At 42.0% G+C, this 22,889-nt stretch overlaps 2 protein-coding genes across 2 annotated transcripts; both read left to right on the plus strand.

Moving 5' to 3' along the window:
* The first annotated feature begins 1,085 nt into the window (after positions 1–1,085).
* On the plus strand, positions 1,086–1,869 carry APCS (amyloid P component, serum). The gene is given in 2 exon segments (XM_036868923.1): positions 1,086–1,149; positions 1,259–1,869. Coding segments are annotated over 2 exon segments (675 nt in total).
* A 7,247-nt stretch (positions 1,870–9,116) lies between these two features.
* On the plus strand, positions 9,117–10,040 carry LOC118903633 (putative olfactory receptor 10J6). The gene is given in 3 exon segments (XM_036868900.1): positions 9,117–9,441; positions 9,444–9,570; positions 9,572–10,040. Coding segments are annotated over 3 exon segments (921 nt in total).
* The last annotated feature ends 12,849 nt before the right edge of the window (positions 10,041–22,889 follow it).

Below are 22,889 nucleotides of genomic sequence, written 5' to 3' on the forward strand. Positions count from 1 at the left end.
TAATGCCATTTGCAGCAACATGGATGGACATAGAGATTGTCACGCTGAGTGAAGTAAGTCAGAGAAAGACAAATGTCATATGGTATCGCTTATATGTGGAATCTAAAAAAATGGTACAAATGAACCTATTTATTTACAAAACAGAAATATAGTCACAGATGTAGAAAACAAACTTAAGGTTACCAAGGGGGAAAGCGGGGGTGGGGGAGGGGAGATAAACTGGGAGATTGGGATTGACGTATACACACTCCTATATATAAAATAGATAACTAATAAGGACCTACTGTATAGCACAGGGAACTCTATTCAATACTCTGTAATGACCTATATGGGAATAGAATCTAAAAAAGAGTGAATATATGTATATGTATAACTGATTCACTTTGCTGTACAGCAGAAACTAACACAACATTGTAAGTCAACTATACTCCAATAAAAATTAATTTAAAAAAAAAAAGAAACACTATGACAGTCAAAAGAAGAAAAAGAGCTGAGTGATAGTAGCTGAAAATACTAAGCTTCAGGGAGACAGAAAATACATACTCTAATTCTCTTGCTCCCCTTAGTAATGGACCTATTACTAAATATTGAATTAAACAAAGGTGAAGAGACTTCACGGTCTTCAGCCAAAACCAGAATCCCAGAATATCCACAAACAGAAGTCACGGGGCCATCACACTGAGGGGCCCCTGGAGAGTGGAGCCAGGCCCTCCTGGTGTGGCTGGTGTGGTCTCATCTCTTCCATAACACCGCAGCTCCACACCACTCTCTTCCCAGCACCAGAATCTGGGTCACAGAGGGGTGGGGCTCTGGCCGTCCCCTGTATCTAATAAGTAACTCCCATTGATTTTCCAGCCCTTCCTTCCCCACCAATAGCTCTGACCATTGGCACCAGAGGGCAGGCCCAGAAAATCATTCATACATTATCGGTGCTCTCCATCCCCCCATCCTCACCCAGAGGTGCATATAAACCCTAGCCTGAGGCCTAAGAATGTGAATCGCAGAAGTTGAGTGAAACAACAACTGTGCTCTCTGTACCTTCATCCTGGTCACTGCTGCTGCTGTAACAGCCCCAGGCCAAGAACATGGACAAGCTACTGCTTTGGGTCTCTGTCCTCGCCAGCTTTCCAGAAGCCTTTGCTCAGAAAGGTAGGGTGGTCAGTGTGTGATCAAGGAGCATGAGATGAGAAAAAGATTGAGATGATTTTTTTCCCTGCATTTATGATGAAGGTCACTATATTTCTTTCTCTTCCCACAGACCTCAGTAGGAAGGTGTTTCTGTTCCCTAGAGAATCTTCTACTGACCACGTGAACCTGATCACAAAGCTGGAGAAACCTCTGCAGAACTTTACCTTGTGTTTTCGAGCCTATAGTGATCTCTCCTGCGGCTACAGCCTCTTCTCCTATAACACCCAGGGCAAGGATAATGAGCTACTAATTTTTAAAGACAGAATTGGAGAGTACAGTTTATACATTGGAAGAACCAGAGTTACTGCCAGAGTTATTGAGGAGTTCCCCACCCCAGTGCACATCTGTACCAGCTGGGAGTCTTCCACAGGCATTGCCGAATTCTGGATCAATGGGAAGCCGCTGGTGAAAAAGGGCCTGAGATAGGGTTATTCTGTGGGAGCTAACCCCAAGATTGTCCTGGGCCAGGAGCAGGATTCCTATGGAGGAGGCTTTGATAAAACCCAGTCCTTTATGGGACAGATTGGGGATTTGTACATGTGGGACTCTCTGCTGTCTCCCGAAGAGATCCAGTTTGTGTATCAGGGTTCCTACTCCCTCAATCCCACCATCCTAAATTGGCAGGCTCTGAACTATGAAATGAAAGGCTACATTGTCATCAAGCCCCTGGTGTGGGGCTGAGGTCTGGAATCCACAAGAGCACTTGAAAATGAAATAACCAACACCCAAGAGCTCTGCTCAAGGCAACTGGATACTAAATCCTAGATCTATAGCTCTTTCTTCTTTGAATTCCCTGTCTACAAGTATGCCTAGTTAAAAAAATGTATTATGTCACCTGCATTTGTTTAATGCTCATCATAGTGCCAAACATTTTCTCTTATGTCTACTTATATTTGAAAATTGGTATTTCATTATCCAGAAAAATCAGGTTGCAAATTATGGGGAGGGAAACCTTTAAGTAACTATAAAGGTCTATCATAAAGCCAGAGCACTCAATGAGTGGGGCAGCAGCAACAATTACAAGCTACTAATAATCATATTAACAACTCAAAATGTGTGTGGTGTTGCAACAGAAATCCTCCTATTTGGTTTTCCAGCTACAAAATCAAAAAGAGGTCTGAGCTTCTGCCAAGGAGACAACTATAATGAGATAAGCAACAGCTGAGAACTTAATGGCAAGTAATGAGATGGGAAAAAAAAAAAACTAGAAGTAGCAAGAATGAAAACTGAAAGTGTATGAGAGTCTGGAATCATTTTGGGTAAGGGCAAACATGCCTTTTTCCCTCAAAAATCCCAGTGGTACCATACAATGCCTGATTTTCATAATACTGTCCTGAAGTCATCAAGGATATTGCTCACATGAATTCCCAGTTTAAAATCCTTCCCCACCTCATAGAGCATACAACTTAAACCCTTTGACTGCCCCCCCATAATCTGGTCTCTGCTTACCTCTTTAAGATACAACTCTTAGCATAGCAACTGGCATCCCAATTATAACACTACAAAATAATTGTGAGATGTTATTATTAGTTATTTTCATTATTATGAAAACCATGGAGCAGAGTGTCTGGCATATCCTCAACAGATATTAAGTCCCTTCTCAGAGAAGCAAGGACCCCAAAGAAAATTTGCCTGCGTATGAGAAATAAGGCAGGCTTTGCCCACAGATAACAGAACATGAAGTCAAAAGACAGCATCCAGTAGGGCTTCAGAATAACCGAGTAATTACTTTATTTATTTATTTATTTATTTATGGCTGCATTGGGTCTTAGTTGCTGCACACAGGCTTTCTCTAAGTGCAGCGCGCAGGGGCTACCCTTCATTGTGGTGCACGGGGTTGTCATTGTGGTGGCTTCTCTTGTTGTGGAGCACGGGCTCTAGGCACCTGGGCTTCAGTAGTTGTGGCACACGGTTTCTGTAGTTGTGGCTCACAGGCTCTACAGCACAGGCTCAGTAGTTGCAGCGCACGGGCTTAGTTGCTCCGCAGCACGTGAGATCTTCCCGGACCAAGTCTCGAACCCGTGTCCCCTGCCTTGGCAGGCAGATTCTTAACCACTGTGCCACTAGGGAAGGCCCCAAGTGATTACTTCTAACTCATGCGTCCATTCACCCAGGATGGACAAAGAGGCAGCCACCAGACCCAGTAAAGTAGGTTGGACCATTTAGCAACACGGCCCCAGGGCTGGGCTTACCGGAAAAGTCTATAAAGGACTTTGCCCTAATGAGAGGGCTTGAAGCTTTCTCTATGTTTTATATGGGAAACTGTGGGGAGGTCTGAGATTAAAGCAACAAGGTCTCCTTGAGTTTGGGATATGCCTTAGCTCAGACTTGAGTTGGGTGAGGATGAAAAAAGGAGATTTTCTCTTGTCCTCACTAGAAAGCAGCAATGTATAGTCACCTTTGGAGAGTAACATGGAGATTTTCTAGTCCTTCATGGTACTTCCTCTATTTAGAAAGAACAGGTATCCAAGAACATTCGAAGAACATAAGGAAAACTGAAACATGACCTGAGTCACCTTTAATCCTTACCTTGATGTGACTAAATAGCTGATTAACTTATAAACTAAACTCCATTTGTGCTCCAGAATTGTCCACTTAGGTTTTGTCTGGCCGTGGCCATTCTTCTGTGAGTTCAATATGGGAGATGCAAAGCGGTTCCACCATGCGTTGGGGCAGTGGTCAAGGCACACACATCATGTCACATACAACCACAGGATCCAAAGCAAAACTAATCTAATGTTACTGATAAGTTACACTGAGGCCCATAGTCTACAAGGGGCTGATCCAACTGTGTCTGGAGCAAGGAGGCAAAGACAAATGTAAAGCATTTCATCCAGAGCTCTAGCTGCTACAGTAAATTCTCATTGTAACCTCATGGGGTTCTTGTGAGGATTAGATGTGATGTGACATACATAGCACCTACTCAGTACACATTCTGGCACCAAGTAAGTGCTAAGTGTCAACCAAGACATAAAGGAAAATGAGAATTACCACCTAAAACTTCAAATCATCTGCCTTAAACTTCTTGGTATATTCCTACAAACAAAAAGAAATATTCATGCTCTATTTTCAGTCTCTGCTCGCAACCCTAATCCTTCCCTAACCAAACCCGTGTATGTCTCCTGCTAGTAGCAGAAATGGGATAAGTTCTTCCCATAGACACTGAGGGGCACCACATCTGACTTTTATACAAGTGCATTTTCACCGATAGTAACTAAACAAGGGCAACACACTAACATGGATTCAAAAGAACAAAAGATAGTGCCATGTGACATTCAACACATCTTTGTCTGAGTTGAGCTATTTTTCTCCAGGAGAAAAAGAAAGAACTAGGCCATGTGAGACCAAAGCTTGCCCAATATTCCCCGCATGATCCATTTGTAATGAGATCTCCCGGCTCATTTCTAGATTCTGACTCCACGCAGACCCACGGGATGCACAGTAAGTCTCTTGGCAAATGAACCCTGGAGACAAGAGCTAGACAACAGGAATTCTCCTCTGAGAGTCCCTTCCAAATCAGATTTAAAGGGGCAGCTCCTCGAAGGTCAGAGGTGCTCAGGGCGAATGTGTCACCTGTGCTTCAGCCAGAGTGCAGTGAACTGTAAGTGACCTAATAATGTAATAAGGCTGACCTAGAACCTAATAAGGCTGAGTTTTGTAAGGTACCAAGATTCTATTATTTCTTCTAGCAAAAAAATGACAATCAGTTTTCCTGGCATTGCAGTGACGTCTTGTAAATAAGTCATAATTGCCTGCTATGCTCTCAAACCAGAAAAGAGCACAGGCAGATTCTACAGACTCAAGAAGGCGGGGGAATTCCTTTGAGTATGAGAAGGCTTCTGTCCCAAAGAAAAGTCATCATTCTCTTGTTTATTCAAATAGTTCACATAATCATCATTTTCTTAAGAAGTTAACTCCTCCATTCCTGGATCCTTACACCTATTTTGTTTAATGAAAGGAAAAGAAAGGAAAGGACAGGATGGCAAGTTTGGCAAAAAGACAATGTCATTATTTTTTTAGCCGCACAACTCTTTTTAACACAAAATTATAATTATAGAGACTTAGACTACCTTGCATATTTTACTTTTTAAAACAGATTCTGTTTCTAGGCACAGATTTTGCTTATAAAGATGTAGATAATTTTAAGTACCCATGAGTTTTGTCATAATTTCTTCCCTTTGCAAATGGTATTTCCTTTATACCCACAAATTGTATTTTTCCCCTCTATCTTATTTTTCTTTTTCCTCTAGTCAGAGTATCGGCTTCATGACTAAAATTTTGATGCATGAGCACATGTCAGTATTCTTACTCCCCCACAGGGTTTTTGTCCTTCTGGAGTATTTAAATCATTTTGAAAACTCCTTTCTATCCTATACTATGCTTTTGAGATTGTCTACTGGTGTGTCCCTCACACAGAAACACCCCTAGGGTTCAGGCACATAGAGGAACCAGATTTGGGTGGTAGAAGGGTTGCTGCTCCAGTGCCCAGCTGCAGTCACTTCTGGCTGGGGTGACTCAAAAGAGCAACCAGGAGGAAAAAAGGAGGCAGCCATCTGGTGCTAAAATCATCCTTAAGTTCATTGACACCTGTTCCAACTGCTGAGCACTCATCCCAGCCAATCTCCACCAGTGGAACTGACCTACCCATTCCACACACTTCTTCAGCACCATGGTGCTCTCTACAACCTCTCCTCCCCTCCCAAGGTGAACACTGGGGTCTGTTCACCCAATGTCTTCCATGCAAGAATGGAAGACAACCCAGGAGGACTCACAATGCAACCTACCCCCACATCCCATACTTCCCCATCTCCTTCACTGGGGCCTGCCTCACCTCCAGGGGCAGTAACAGCCCTGTGTTGGTCATTTCAGCCACACAGTCCTTGACAGTAACAATTTTGGATTGCACTTCAAAAAGAGACAGGTTAATAAGTGAGATAGGAGGCAATTGCTCTTAATCTGTATTCTTAGTCCTTAATGCTAAAACATCCCTGGAGATGTGACAAGATGGAGTGAACCGCACCTTAGAACTCCTGATGTGGACAGCAATCATCGGGAGGAATACTTGGAAAAATATTCCAAGTGTGATGAGCGTATGACACCTACTCTAGGAAGTACAGCTAACCACCAAAGTGCACTTTATGGAGGGTGAATCCCAATCACTACAGGGCTCTTTGTTTATGTTGGCTAAAGGGCATGTTGAAGCTTGGGCTGTGCCTGAGTTCCTCAGGAAGGAAAAATGATAGCTCCTCCTAGCGGCAGAACATCACCCTTCCCTCACCTACTACACACCTTGCCTCTAAAATACTAACATGGAAAGAACGCTGCTTTGAACATTTGCATTGAACATTTGCATTATGTGCTCCCACATGTCTTGAGCTGGCCTTCTTTTTGCATTTTTTCCCTCAAGTTCTAAGAATATCCTGCCTTAAGATAGTCTTTCATTGTCTGTTCAATCCAATTCAAATGTTCACCACAGGCAATAAACTTATTTCTCACCCCTCTTTTTCTCCTGGGTTTATGTACCTGGGCCACATTCCCTGGTCATCAGCCATCCTGTTTATAACTTTATAATTTATTCAAAGAAAGTAACTTCATATTTACCTGAGGCATACTTATAGCAAATCCAGCTGACTTGGGGTGAAAGCAGTACTTTTCAGGCCCTAAAGACACCAGGGATTTTTTTCCTCCTCCTGACTCAATTCAGCTTAGTATTTTCTTCTTCTTCCCTACTCCAAATATGTCTATGGCTTTCCTGGCTTAATACCTTCTTAGCCATTTTTTGTAACTCACTGCAATAGGCTCATCAGGAAAGGGGAAAGACACATACGATCTGCTGTTCTCATCGATGACATGTTAAAAGTTCTTTTTTGTTTCCTCCCTGTAACCAGGCTTTCCAGCCCAAGACTCTACTGAAACTGGCCAGTACCTCACCAGTGACCTCCTTCTTTCTCAGTTGTCATCCTCCTTGACTTCTCCAAACTATCTATGAGCTATACATTTATGCTCAAAATTAAAATAATTTAAAATAAGGGCCATAATCCTCACTGTAAATACAGCCATGTAAAAAGTCAGTTTCCTATAATCTCACCCCAACCCAAAGATAACGGTTAACCCGTGATAATATCAGCTGTATATTCTTTCAGACTTTTTGCATATATAAATATATGCATTCACACACACAGACACACATTTTTAACCGTATGGCAACACACCATGTTATTGTTCTTTATATAGCTTTTCTGTTGCTCTTATTTAATGCATTCCACACATCTGTTTATGGAAGTACACTAGAGTAGCACTGTTCAACACAACTTTCACCAAGGAAGGAAATGTTTGATATCTGTGCTGCCCAACAGAGTAGCCACTATTCATGTGTTGCTTTTGGGCACTTGAAATGTGGCTACTGGGACTGATGAACTGAATTTTTCCTTTAATTTTAATTTTAAGTAGCCACAGCTCTACAGCTCTACCTCATCCTTCCTAAAAAGCTGCTTAGAGTTGCACTGACACTCTTTCATCTCTACCTATCCAATTGGTATCTTGGCAGCCTCTTAATATAAATTACTTTAATTAGTGGCACACTCATTTCTACTTTAAATGTCTACCTTCTTATTTTCCACAATGGAGTACTTTCCAGAATATCCACAACATTTTCTAGATTGTGTTTCCCAGATTCCTAGGAATCTAGATTCACTAAGAATCTAGAATGTTTCCTAGATTGCTACTGTAAGTTTCCTAGATTTGCCAAAATCCTCCAGCCTGCTAGTGTTATCTTGTTCTTTGCAGAAAATGGTTCAATCCACCATTTGATATATGGTGGCAATCCCAGAGTCCCTCACCAAATTTCCAGGAAATACTGTGTGTGCTTGCAAGGGGGAAGATAGGACAAGAGAGGCCCTTGTATTTCTTCCAATCATTACTAGCAAGAAGTTTTTCTTCCTCCCTCTGGATTTTACCTCTTGCATATGGTACCCTTTTTCTGCACTGCCATCACCCAACTCTCTCCACTTTCCCAAATACCACTAACTCAAGATGGTACATATGACAGATTTAAATGAAAGTTTGGGGCTCTTGAGGGGTTTTACATCACAATATAGTTTAGCAAACAATTTAAAATCAATTATTACACCTCTTTTATTTTTAAAATTCCCTCTGCCAAAAATAAATCGGTCATTTCTTTCATTAAAGGTTCAGCCTTCTGACATGTTGCTGGTCCTCCTCTCTTTCCAACAATTCCCCCCTTTTCTCCTTATTTTACTCACCCCTAAACCCTCAAATCCCTGTTAATACTTTTACAACAAAGCAACTTTGCCAACGGTCTGTCTCACTTAGACCATCCTGGCTGAGCCCCCAATACCTCACCTTCACTCCCGCTAACGTGTCCCTAAAGACCAGCTTCCTGAGATTAATTCTGCTCCCTGTACACTGTTCCCAGAAGTTTTTCCTAAGTGGTACCAGTGATTTTAATTCAGTAAGTCTAACTCTTTCGTCTCCATTTTGTTGTGCCAGCTTCTCGTACTTTCCCTAGAAGACAAACAAAGGCAAAGCTGGGGTGGTGGAGGCTCAGGGGCCCTGCAGCTTACATGCCATTAAAAGAAACAACCTTCCATCCATGCTCTATAAAAACAACAACATATTCAGGATAAGAACTTGAAAGGATATGTGAAATAGTCTCACATTGGTCATTCCTTAGAGGCTTAAGAAAAGATTAAGGAGACGGCAAAAATTGAAAAAAAGGGAGGAGGCTAAAGTAGCCATAGAGCTATGCCAGCACCCTCCTGATTATACAGCGAGGAAATAAACTCGTGTGTGCGTGCGTGCGTGTGTGTGTGTCCCCATACTTCTCTCTCTATCCCTGTTTTAGAGGTCACGATGGGAATTTCTCCATGTTGACTCCCTGCATTGCTTTCAGGCACTGAAACTGAAGAATGCAGAGAAAAAACCTCACAGAAGTGACAGAGTTCATTTTCCTAGGATTCTCCAGATTCCATGAACACCAGATCACCCTCTTTGCAGTTTTTCTCATCCTGTATACATTAACCCTGGCTGGCAATGCCATCATCGTGACAATTATCCACATTGATCATCACCTCCACATGCCCATATACTTCTTCCTGATCATCCTGGCCAGTTCAGAGACTGTGTACACACCAGTCACCATTCCACGGATGCTCTCCAGCCTCACAGCCCAGAACCAGCCAATCTCCTTGGCAGGTTGTACCACCCAAATGTTCTTCTTTGTTACCTTAGCCATCAGCACTGCTTTCTGCTCACAGTGGTGGGATATGACCACTGTGTGGCCATCTGCAACCCACTGAGATACACACTCATCATGAGCAAGAGGGTGTGTGTCCAGCTGATGTGTGGAGCCTTCAGCATTGGCCATGGCAGCTGTCCAGGTGACATCCATATTTACCTAACCATTTTGTCACAGAGTGGTTGGTCATTTCTTCTGTGACATCCTCCCTGCCATGAAACTCTCCTGTATTGATACCACTGTCAATGAGATCATCAATTTTGTTGTCAGTTTATCGGTGATCCTGGTTCCCATGGGCCTGGTCTTCATCTCCTACGTTCTTATCATCTCCACCATCCTCAATATCGCCTCAGCCGTGGGCCAGAAGAAGGCCTTTGCCACATGTGCCTCCCACCTCACCATGGTCATGGTCCACTACAGCTGTGCCTCCACTGCCTACCTCAAGCCTAAGTCAGAAAATTCTGTAGAACAAGACCTCCTTCTCTCAGTGACCTACACCATCATCACTCCCCTGCTGAACCCTGTTGTTTACAGTCTGAGGAACAAGGAGGTCAAGGATGCCCTACGCAGAGCTGTGGGCAGAAACATTTCTTAATCCACTGACCCTTTTTATAAAGAGCAGTATGTGTTCTCATTGCATCCAACCTCACAAGTCTGTCCTGTGCAGTCCATCCTGTAATGAGATGAGCACAGCTTGCTTCAGCACCCTTATTACAAAAATCATCATCTTTGTCTCCACATATTTCAAACTTTTGTTCAGGCATTTTCAACTGGGTACTTAAGAGGTGAGGAAGGTGGGCATGATTTTTTAAAAAGCATACCTAATTTCCAGGGTAGGGCAGGGGACTTCTTAAAAGCATATTAAATGTGGTCATTTTATGTTTGAAAAAAAATTTTTTTAATCTCTATTACTTTCAAAATACAATCTACAGAAAATAAAACTGGATAAAATCTTCCCAGCAGAATAATAGTAAACAGTAAGGAAGAAAATTATACCAGAACCTTTGGGAAAGGTGAGATGCATGTTATTTTTTTTAATTAAGAAAGTTAGAAATCACTGGATTAGCCCTTGAAATTTCAGCCTTTATTATTTGATTTATCCTAGAGGCTTTGCTTCCATCCAATATGGTCTTCAGAATGCTGACCAAGGCTGTAAATTGTGAAGAGCTCTTGTCTCTCTAACTGTGCTAATCCAGTTCTCTCTGGCTGCTGGTTCTCTCCATGGAATCAGCTTCTCTCTAGTCATTATGAAGAATAACGAGTTGGTCAAAAAGAGCTCTACCCTGTTTGGAGTGAGAATCATAAAGGTATTCTTCATTGGCACATACCACGGCACTTCCTGGATAACACCAAAAAGAAAAAATAGAACAAAACCAACAGCACCAGCAGTCAGAAGTAGTTCAGAGATTTGTTTAATCACTCAATTCACCAAAAAAGGCTAAAAAGAAAATAATCTCTACTTCTACTAGGCTCTCCTTTAAGGAAATCATGCTTTTCCCCAGGGCTTCCTGGGAGTTTTTCTGGTTTCATGCCACTGGTACATACCTGCTATACTGTTGCCTTGGGTGGTGCTAGGGAGAGTCAAAGACTCTTTTGTCCATGCATCTTTCTACTAAAATATTTTGTGTTAAAAATGCTTCTCTGCTCATCCCTTAACGTTCTTTGTCTTCTTACTGAAGGGAGTGATTTCCTTTCCCTCTACTGAGAAGGGGTAGGTAACATCCAAGGAGCTCATCTAGAGTAAGATCTAGCTTTACAGACTTCTGAGATACTAGGTGGGAAGACCATACTTCTTTCAAGGTCTGTTCATCTCTTTCTAGTTTCTGTCCAGTGTCTTTGAAATTTCTACAGCATAAGAAGCAAGGCTTCCTACAGAAGCTTTTGAGAGGTCAAGAGCTCGGTCTGAGAGTCCTGGACTTGTCATAGGTCTTCCTTGACAGTGCTCTCAGGATCAGTCCACCCTGCAGCCATCCCCCCACACTTATAGACGACATCCCCTGAGGAATAGAGGAATGCCTTCCTCCAGAATGAGAATGAGTATCCCTGACAATATAAACGGACCCCCTCTCACTACCACCAAGACTACCTATAGGGCTGACTCTTAATTGTTACCCATCCTCCTCAATTCCCTCTGGACTAGCAACTGCTCTTATGCTCTTAGATCTGTCCTTTTGTATGCAGACGGCAGGCTGTGGGACAGGGAGGGTCAGTCTGAGCAGGAAAGTGGGGTAACAGCGAGAAGCTGGGTGATGGTCAAACCTGTTCTAACCATGTCCTGCTGCAGAGGCTGCCTCCCCCTGCTCATTACTCCCTTTCGACTTTTCCATGAAGCCATTCTTTCAGCAGTCCAGGGATCAAAGACAAAAGGCTTCTCCAGTGTTCTTCCTCCATCTAAATGCCCACAACAACAGATACATCACATGCCCTGTGTGCAATCAGAAGTTAAACATCAGAGTTGGGCCCAAGAAGAGCTGCCAGAAAAGATGAGTCTGAAACCTTGAAGGAAAAACATCTCCTTCTCCAGATCTGTTGCCTACAATGACTCAACTACATGTGCAATTTATAAAAATATATGTGCTGCTTTTTTTAGATAATAAGCTGCTGCATTATATGGTAGGAAGGGTAGATGACCTGGAATCACAAGTCCTGAGTTCAGGTCCTGGCTCTATCCCCATCATCACCTTTTATGAATATAATGTTTTTCATTCTGCCTCACTAGCCATCAGAAACAGTTTTAATGCCCTTACCTATGTATCCTGTGCTGTTATCCAGTTTATAAATGCTGCCTTACATTTTCTAGAGCAGTATCATTTACCTCATTCCCACCTAGGCAATTCGTTGCTCTTTTTTATTTGCCCCAAAAGTTCTCTGTGCAAAATTATATTGGGATAGCACTTTTCCCATTGTGCTTTCGTTGCTTAATTGTGAGTCTGTTTCTATCACTGCATCACAAGCATATTGGGATCAGGAACTGTTTCTCTCACAGTTAAGCCCTGTGCCTGGTACAGTGCTGGGTAGAATGGGTGCTTAATAAATCCTCATGTAATAGTCAAGTACCAACTGTGTACCAAGCACTATGCTTGGACTTGCTGGCATGTTTTGATCAGCTAGACACACCTGCCCTGCCTTTCTGTATCCTCTGCAGTTGGCCCTCACCTAAAACCAAAGAGTAATAAACAGATTCATAGTGACAGGGTCACTTGGGTCTATACTTCCTCCTTTTCTGGATTTTCTATAAGCCAACTGCTCAGTTGCTTCAAGACCCTTCTCACTGTCAGTATTAATTTAGTCATTGCACTGTTAATCCCTTAGCAACACAGAACTAAAACAGTCAAGTTTTTTCATTAAAGAATATGGAGTTACCATTAAAAAAATCATTCCTACCCATACTACGGTATAACCTTCAAAGCTTATTTAAAAAGAAATAAGTTTTTAAACAAAGAGTGATACGCTATATAAAATTAAGAATCAGGACACTTATCATAATGTCCTAAGTAAAATAAGTCAGACAAAGACAAATACTGTATGAGCTCACTCATATGTGGAATCTTAAAAAAAAACCTCATAGAAAAAGAGAACAGGTTGGTGGTTGCCAGAGGCAGGGTTTGGGGAAATTGAATGAAGGCGGTCAAAAGGTACAAACTTCCAGTTATGAGATAAATTAAGTTCTGAGGATGTAGCAAACAACATGATGACTCTAGGTAACGATACTGTATTACATATTTGCAAGTTGCTGAGAGAGTAGATCTTAAAAGTTCTCATCACAAGGGAAAAAAATGTTTGTAGCTACATGTGGTAATAGATGTTAACTTGTGGTAATCACTTTACAACATCTACATATATCAAATCATCATGTTGCATACCTTAAACTTATACAATATTGTATGTCAATTATAGCTCAACAAAAACTGAGGAAAAAAAGAATCAAGATATCTCCAAATTACACTTTTGGGAAAATGACAGACAAATCCATTATGAGGCCAACAATTCTTCCGAAATGTTAGATTTTGAATCATTCTACAGCAAAAGTTCAGGCCCTCTTTTAACCGGGCACTCACCACATCATTTTCCAGCCCCTATTTCTCCTTCCACGAAGGTAGTAAGAGGGGAGAAAGAAAACACGGAAACACCACCCATCAGCCATAAAAAGCTTGGTTGTGGGATTAACTCTGGAAAATGGGAGAGGAAAGAAAGAGGCAGGAGATGACAATGAGGTATAGACTAGCGGCATATGTCATGTGGCTCTAGCTCTTCAGAAACTCATCTCTGAAGGGAACAGGAATTCCAAACCAGTAAAGTGACATGGTATACAGCAGAAGGCAACTGCCATTTACTGAGGGTTTACTACATGGCACGCACTATGCTAAGTTGTAGTCATATACATTACTTCACTTAATAATACTTCAGCTTTATAGTACTTTGCATTTCATGACAGTCTTCAAATATAATATCCTACTTGCTCCTTTCAATAACCTTATGAGGTATGCATTTTTATGCCCACTTTTTAGGTTAATGGTGGAAATGTCAACTGACTTCTGCTTCAAGTCACACAGTTGGTAACTGACAGAACTAGAACTGATACCACAATCCACCAGTTGACTTCAAACTATGTCTTCTTCACTGTATTACCACCATTTCTCATCTCTAATCTTTCTGAAAGACACTATATTCTTTGAGTTACTCTGGTTTCGTTCTGGACATCACTTCCACCAAAAAGTCTTCTCTAAATAACTTACGAGGTGTTCCTGCCATGAGCTACCACACCGCTCTAAGCCAGTGGCTGTCTTAGCAGTGCTTTCAAGTTGCCCATTTCCTAGTCTGCCTCCCTCACCTCATAGCAAACCCCTTGACAGAAGAACTGCTTCTGTATCCCCAGTGCCTAGCACAGTTCTTGGCTTAAGACAGATCAATACTTATCAAACCTGAAAGCTAACTGCATAATGGGCCCCTTTGAACCTGTCTCTTGATGGCTAAGTACTGGGCGAGTGTCCACTGCTCTCCTGCGCTGTGAAGCATCCAGGCTCTCTGGATGGCAGTTTTTGCCTCTGTTTGGAAGAGCTCACAGATTCTTCTGCTTTGGAAATTTTGGGTATCCCTTCTGTTATTCCTTTTTCTCCTTTCTTGCTTTCTGGATATGAGCTGTCACATTTCCGAGCTGTCCGTGTGCTGGACTGCAGCAGCCACCCTTTCTTACACACAGTCTCCAAATCGTGGCTGAGGAATAAAAGCAGAGGAGCCACACAGAGAGGCAAAATAAGGCTCCCTGAGAGAGAGCATTGCATGAAGGCAAAGAAACAAGAATCTGGAATCAGACTGCATGGGTTCTAATCTTACCTCTGCCCCTCACTAGATATTCTCACCTCTCTAGGCATCTATTCCCAGATCTTTCTTAATGGGGTAGTGACAGTCCCTAAAATTATTCCCACTTTTAGAGCTGGAGTCAGCAAAGTTAAGTAAAATTTGATCAATTCAGGAAAGGTATATTGCGTGCTAGACACTGGGGCTAGAGTAATAGTAAGCTATCACAATCCCTGCCTTCCTAGTGCTAAGAGGAATGTCCAAAAATTAAGCAAGTAGTGATAAATCTTATGATGTGAGAAATACTGGATGCTATGGGAATACATATTGATGGGTTCTAACCAAATCTCAGGGGTCAGGGAAGAGCAACCAGAGGAAATAGAGTCTAAGCTTAAGATCTGAAGGCTCGGTAGGAGTCAGCTCGATGAAAGGTTGGGAAAGGTCTGGAAAAGCAAGATCAAAAGTGTATTCCAGGCAGAGGAAGCAGCACTTGCAAAGCTATATAAGAGAAGATTTTAAAAACATTATAAGAGTTTAATAGAGCTGGGGTATAAAATTCATGGGATGTAGACAGAAAAGCAAATTGAAAAGTTGGTAGCAATCACATGTATAACCCATACTAAAGAGTGCGTATCCTAAAGACACTGGATAGTATTTATATGTCCTTAAGTAAAGCAATGATGTGGTCTATTCAGAAAGTTCACTCTGCCAGCAGAGGGGGAAATTACAGAGGGGAACACTGGCCAAAAGACTGACTAAGGAATTATTATGGGACCACAAAAGTCAAGTGATGGTAGACTGGGCTGGTGAGGAGGCTGATGGAGAGAAATGGACAGGCTTGAGAGTCTTGTGGGAGGTAAGACTGACATTTCTTGGTTATGGGTTAAATATGGGGGTGGGGTGGGTAATGGAGTCAAAGAGGACCTTGAGATTTCTGGCAAATGGGTGGACTGTGGTGTCCTTAACCAGTACAGGAAACCCTGGAAGAGAAGCAGGTTGGGAGGTGAAGAAGGAGACCATGAGTTTGATTTTGGGCTTTTAAGGTTGAAGGGTCTGTGAGTATTCAAGTGGAGACATCCAAGAAGCTGGATCCATAGATCTGGAACTCAGGAGACTGTTCTGAGATAGAGATATAGTTGTAGGAATCATAAATATATAGATGGTCATTTTTAAATGGGAATGAATGGATTCACTCAGGGAGAATGTGTAAAAGGAGAGAAGTCCACCTCAAGCAGAATGCTGAGGAGCGGCAGACAAGATGCGATCCTGGTGCAGGGATGTAGGGGTGGTGCTGACAATAAACTATCAGGAAAGCAAGAAAGCGAGGAGAGGAATTCTCCCCTCCATTTGCCAAAGTCCTCAGTGATTGGTAAGTTCTAATGTCCCTTGTGGATGGGAGAGGAAGCCTTTCTGGTTCCTTCTACTCCCTAGTACAACTGCATGTAACCCTGTATGGCATGTGGTGCCCTCCTCCCCATGGGGCTGTGAGTATAAGTGACAATAAACTGCTGCCAGTCTCATCTGTCCAGTGTCGGGTGGTCTGTGTCTGGGCATCTTATACCATTTAGAGTGGAGGGAATCCTTCACCAACAGGGTGAACAGCTAGTGATCAGAACACAGGGTAGATGTCATGACAAGAACATATGAGTTTCTTATGATCAAACGAACTCCACTGAGTGGGCTAGGCTTGAGTTAACTTGCAGGTTCCTCAGCTGAGGGCAGTCTGACAAGGGGGTCTAGCAGCAAAAGAATACCCATGTCTCCTGGAAGTAGGATCTCACAGGGAGGGGACTCTGCATTCTCATGTCAGGGAACTGTCTGGGAGTTTCTATAGGGCCTTGCAAAGAACTCATGCATGTGCCGGAGCTGCACCAAAAATCTGTCAATGACAGTGAGAGAACCATGGTAACCACTAACAGGGTGGCTACAAACAAGGCTGTCAGTTGAGTTAAGAGCAACTTGTCTCTGTCCCTCTGCTTACTCACCATCACACCTTGAAGAGCCAAGTCTCAAAGCAGTGGGGAAATTTCAGAGCCAGACTAGCACTTCCCCCAACCATAATTTCCAAGGTTGCTAAAGTAGAAAAGGAAGATAGTGAAATAGTAGGCTCTGCCTTTCTAACCCCCTACCCACAATGCAAACAGCTGGAGTAGGAGGAAAATCACACAAACCATTGTCCCCACTGATCTTTGTATCCCCAAAGCCACAAGTCGGCCCACTACAGGGCCAGCAGAGCAGGGGATCTCAACTTTTACTAATTGAAAGAGAAGGAAACATTGTTGACTCTGCCCCAAATAGTATTAAAAGGCAGGAAACAAATTCTACAGAGCCTGATTGGAAACAGAAGTTGAGGCGGAAAAAATAAAAATGTTTATACCTATCCAACTGTGTTAAAAGTGATCAATAAACAGATTACATATATAGAATTTTGTAAAATTGTTTCGCTCTCAATAGAATCCATCTAGTAACATGTGAGATTTTGTTCACCCTTCAGAAGTAAGAGCTTTGTACACATTTTCAAAACTATTATTCAGATGTGCCCGGGACTGTACCTGCCATTTTACAGAAGCTCAATAAACATTTGTTGAATGAGAACAAATGTGTGGATGAGGCTGGGCCCTGGGTGCAAAAAATGGGGCAAACTATGAATGAGGCTAAGGTCTCAACTGGCCTAAAACAGAGCTTTGCCTGTATATGCAAGACTCCTTTCTCTCAGGCAAAAACGAAAGACTTTCCAAACCAGGTCTGTAGGAATGAAGGGAGCAGGGAAGAGATATTAAATTTATCTGATTATTTAGTTGTGTTCCTTCCCAGGCACCTGTATGATCAGAAGAACAATAAATCACAGACATGGGTTTCATATCTGATAGACCCTTCCCATCCCTTTAATTGTACCTCTCTCTCATCCCCAATCTACTATTATTCCCCTTATTTAAGGCACCACAAGACCTCTGATAAACCTTTGAGAGCTAAGTGCTAAGAGCCAACAGGTAAAGAACAAAGCCTCCACTGAGTCTGATGTAAGCGATGCACCTGCCACACCAGGAACAAAGACAGCTTCCCCCAGTCCTCACCAGAGACCCACATCTTCCCGGACCCAGTTCACAGGCTGCCTCCACAGGGCTCTTGAGAGACTTGGTGAGGTTGTAGTTTGAGAGCTTCCTATATGGTTAATTAACATTCATAGTAAGAAACAAACTTGGACTTGTAAATGTAGTCTGTAGGTATCATAGGACAGTCTTTACACAGCTGAAGTAGTAAGATTCCAACAGGAAGTCCAAGGAAATTATTAACTTCCAGTTCATAGCAAATTACATGACCATTCTTCATTTGGAGACCTGCATTATCACTGCTTTTGAGACAGGTTTACCTTCCTTGAGCCTGGATCTATAATCATACTTTCCCGAGCCTTCTTCCCCTAGGGGAAGAGAAAGGATATGGCAAAGAAGGAAAGAACATAAAGATGAACAAAATATAACAATATGAAATTTTGGCTGTATATACATATATTTGAACATTTACTCCTTTTTTTTTTCCTTTTCTGTAAGAGAAGGGTTGGCTTATAAGGAATGAAAACATTTCTTCTATTATTAATGACTTGGTCCTGTTTTAATATAAGCTATTGGAGTTCTTCCCAGTTGGATAAAAGGGGCTGAAAGTGGGAAAGGCAGGAAAGGAACAAGGAAAAGTGGAGAATTCCAAAGACCGGGATCCAGGGAGAAAAGTGACTCAAGAGACGAACCACTGCCTAGGAAGTGATAGCCAAGCTGGTCTGGAGAAAAAGCACAGGGAGGGAAGGGCATTGTTTGGGCACCTCGGTGTGAGATGCCCTATGGATCAACTGTCCAGCCTCCACACATGGTCCACACAGAGGACTCATGTCAAGTGATGTTCCAGTCTTCACCCATAGAAACTTTGATCCACCTGCACCTGTTCTGCACCTGCTGACCAGGGACAAGATCTAATCCGTGCTTTTTAACTGTGGCAGAGTATTCTACTATATTCGTTTAATCCATCCTCTAGTAATAGACATTTAGTTTGGCATTAATCTTTTTCTGTCACTAACAATGCTGCAGTGAATAAACCTCTTCACACTATCTGATACATGTGCAAGTATAAAGCCGCATGGACAAATTCTAAACACAGAGCTTGATGGAAAAAGTAAGATACGAATATACAACATTGTAATTCCATAAACCTACCTGAAAATGCATGCATATAAAACCAATAAATTTCTAGGAAAACATGCAAAAAATATACACATTAAAGACATTAGAATGATTATGGGAAGGTGTAAGAGAGCTAAATCATCTCAACTATAACAGGAAGTTAAGAGATTAAATTTGATAAATCAATAAGTAGCATAGAAAGAGAGAAGTAAATACTAGAAGGTACAGCTAAATGAATTACTTCTAGGAAGTAGGATTTAGGGCTGAGGAGGAATAAAGAAGGAAAACTGCTGTTTTTCATTATAAGCTTTTTAGTATTGCTTGATTTTTAAACTATGGGCAAGTATTACCTTAATAAGAATAAAATTTGGAAATAAAAGTAATAAAAGTCAAAACAAAAAAAAATTAGCCCTAAGGGCAAAGATATGGAAAATAATGTATTAAGATTTTGAATTTCAAATCCAAGGGAACTTTTTAAGGGTTTAAATGTATATAAAATTAAATTTCCCTCTAGGAAAATTACATTACCACAGTAATAAATGAGACTGCTCTTTTCCTCATATTCTCACTAACATTAGGAATAAACTTTTCAAAAAGTCTTCATGGTAAGTTTCTGAAGAAAGTCAAGGAGTGCTTGTTTCTTCAAAATGGATATTTCTGACATTACTCTCAAATATACACACACACACACACACAACCAGCCCAGCTACAAATTTTTGAGGCCCAGCAAAATGAAAATGCAGGGTCCCTTGTTCAAAAATTACTAAGAATTTCAAGGCAGCACCAGCAGAGCTTTAAACCAAGTTCAAGGCCCTTCTAAGTACAGGCCTGGGCAACTGCACAGGTCACACGCCCCTGAAGCCAGCCCTGCAACATACATCTATTTTCTGCTACTGAATTTCTGAAGGTGAAGAACCTGGGAATTTTCACTTTTAATGAAGAATCACAGGTGTTCTTAATCAGGGTTCCCAGGAACTATACTTTGAGAACTGCTCTAGACCCACCCATAAGGACCAGAGAAGCACTGAGAGGCACCTCCTAATGACAAAAAACAAGTTTAGCTGGCTTGAAAAAAAAGCATAATTAACCATAAGGCACTTCTCAGTCTTAATTCACCAGTGACATGAGATGAAGGAGTCAGATTACAAAGGACCCTTGAACAACACAAGGGTTAGGGTGTCAACGCTCCACTGCATCTAACTTATAGTCAGCCCTCCGTATCCACAGTTCCTCCATATCCAAAGATCCAACCAACTGCAGATCGTGTAGTACTGTAGTATTTACTACTGAAAAAAATCCACATAAAAATGGACCCGTGCAGTTCAAACCCAGTGGTGTTCAGGGGTCAACTATATATGCCAGAAGACAAGAACATGCATGATTCCACAGGCAGAAGGCCCTGGACTGAGGTTTAGTACATGAGCTTTGGCTATCAAGGGGAGTTACTAGCTGGCAAGGGCAAGACAGGGTCCTAGTTCTTGTGCCTGGAATGGACAAATCAGGTCACTGGAACAGAAAGCCAGAACAGGGAAAGTGAATGATTTAATCCAACCATTATTTCCCAAGGTTTTCTGATACAGAACCTGTCTCCCAGGAACTCACAATCCAGTGGGTGACTCAAACAAGTGAGTTGATACTGATACATGTTCTAATAGAGTCAGGTCTATGCACCATGGGAGCAGAGTGGAAGCATAGCAAAGGAAAGTAGGATGGGGAAGGGGGAAGATAGCAGTCTTAAGGAAGAGTGAGAGTCCGAGAGGGGAGGAAGGGGAGGGAGGAACTGCAACACAAAAATACTGAAGAGCCAAAGTGAAAGAGCATGTGGTGCTAGGGGAGCTAAGGAGACGCTCAGTACCCTGGATGGTGTTTAAGGTACTAGGAGATCAAGGACCAAAGCCCTGTCACCAAACAGGGGGTTCCATGAACAGGTTACAAAATTAAGGGTATCATACAGGCAACCAGCCCCATGGAATCTGAATGTGGAGAAAAACAGGCAGAGAAATCCTGCTTAGCTTCTCGCCTAAAGTCCAGAATCAAGGTCCCAGATTCTCTGGGAACCCATACTGGACCAAGACTCTAAATAGGGATCCAGAGAACCCACCTTCAGGAATCAAAGTAAGACATCAACAGTGGAATGAATGTGAACAAGAAGGAAAGGCTGAGAGTTCTTCCCTTCCCAATTTCCCTATGTCCCTTACATGGCTGAGCATTAACCCAAAAATTGACATCCAGGTGGCTGTGTCACCTAAGCAGGCCAAGATGGGCCATACCCTTCCCTTGAACCCAGCCTGCACCAGAAGCTGGAGCCCTGATGCCTGAAACAGCACAGATGCACCTTGCCAGATAAGAACATAAAGACTTCCAAAATCCATCCTCTGAAGGCTCTGGCTGTCATATAGGTAAGTTGTTGTATCTTTTTTTTTCCCTAGTGCATACTTTTTTTTTTCTTGGTTTATGTCTGATTATCATATATTACTTAAGACTTTACTTAATCCATTATGGGCACCCTAGAACTTATTTGTTTTCAAAGACCTCAGGAGAAGTGGCCACAGGTTATTTTTACCACACATTTACACATAAATCGTATTTACAGAAGATTGTCCTATATCACCTATTTGAATTTGTTTCTTTACAAAACAAGATTCCCTCCAGGTCCAGAGCTTATGTATAAATATCTGGTTCCTCTGCAGTCTCAGATTGCAGTACTTCCCCCCCATTCTTAGTTTCCCACTTTTTTCTCTAAGTGCATTGCCTTCATGGACACATCATTTGCTATCTTGATTCTTAGACATATAGGAATATTTCCATGGTCTTTCATTCTTTTTGAGTTTTCTTCCTTGTGGTATTTTTAGTTTGTACCATCACACTGTTTTTGCTTATATTTTTGAGACTCTTTCTTAATATAGTATGTGGAAAGTTCCCTGATGGCATCATCCTTGCATGGAACTACTTCCAGACCTCAGAGGAGGAAGAGTCCAACATATGGAGTGTGGATAACTACAGTGGCTCAGGGTTGGCAAAAAGGACATGACTTGGTGGACTGATGCTATAAAAAACCTGAAAATTATATATACACAAAGTCACTTCCCAGCCCTCCCCAAATCTAAACTGTGGCTTATCACTAAAGAAAAGATGGTGAGAGTGGATTTTTACCCTTCCACAATACTGGGCTTTGATGAGATTTGCTATTTTTCCTTTGAAGTCTGGCCTTAACATTTGGAAGGCTAAACTGTGATGTAACTTCATGTGAATAAAAATATATGCACATAATGCCCTGACCCATGAAACAAAAAGGTACATAGAAGGTAGCAAAGTATGAAGCACTGAGAAGTGTGATTCTGATTGTTCAGAGGAGGGGGACCTTGGTAATTGCGCCTAATCCTTGCACCTACCCTCTTGTACAGAAACACTTAGGAAGACAGAGATAGGTAATGAGCCTACTAGGCTTATACATCTGGGTAGAGACTTGCCTGCTGGGGAAAGAAGGAACTAGAACAATATGAAGTTGATCTCACAGGTAAAGCTGGGATATAAAGGGCATTAAGATGAGGCAGAAGGACAGCTACAGAAGCAGAGGGATGTCACCAGAATGTTTCCACTTCACGTGATCACACAGATCCTACAACTCAACCCTCATTTTACTGTATATGTAAGGAAACTGAGACCCAGAGCAGCCAAGGTCAGAAAGCTCGCTCTTAGTAGCAAGCTGTATATTGCACCCCAGTGTGCTGACTACTCTACCCCACCACACTCCTCAGGCTGACCAGGGCTCGTTGTGAACAGTGGATTAGAGCATTGACTGCCTACAGCCAGGGAGGCCACAGCATGGGATGGAAAGTCTAGGGTAAAGACAGTGTATCAGAATCCAGAGTAGACACACAATTCAAAGGAACAATCATGAGCAACGGTAGTGAAGGATAGGAATAAATTAAAACTAACTACAAATTTTCCAAACTAATGAAGGTTCTATCTCAGCC

This window comes from Balaenoptera musculus, chromosome 1, assembly GCF_009873245.2.
Source record: "Balaenoptera musculus isolate JJ_BM4_2016_0621 chromosome 1, mBalMus1.pri.v3, whole genome shotgun sequence".
In the NCBI taxonomy this organism is placed as follows: domain Eukaryota; kingdom Metazoa; phylum Chordata; class Mammalia; order Artiodactyla; family Balaenopteridae; genus Balaenoptera; species Balaenoptera musculus.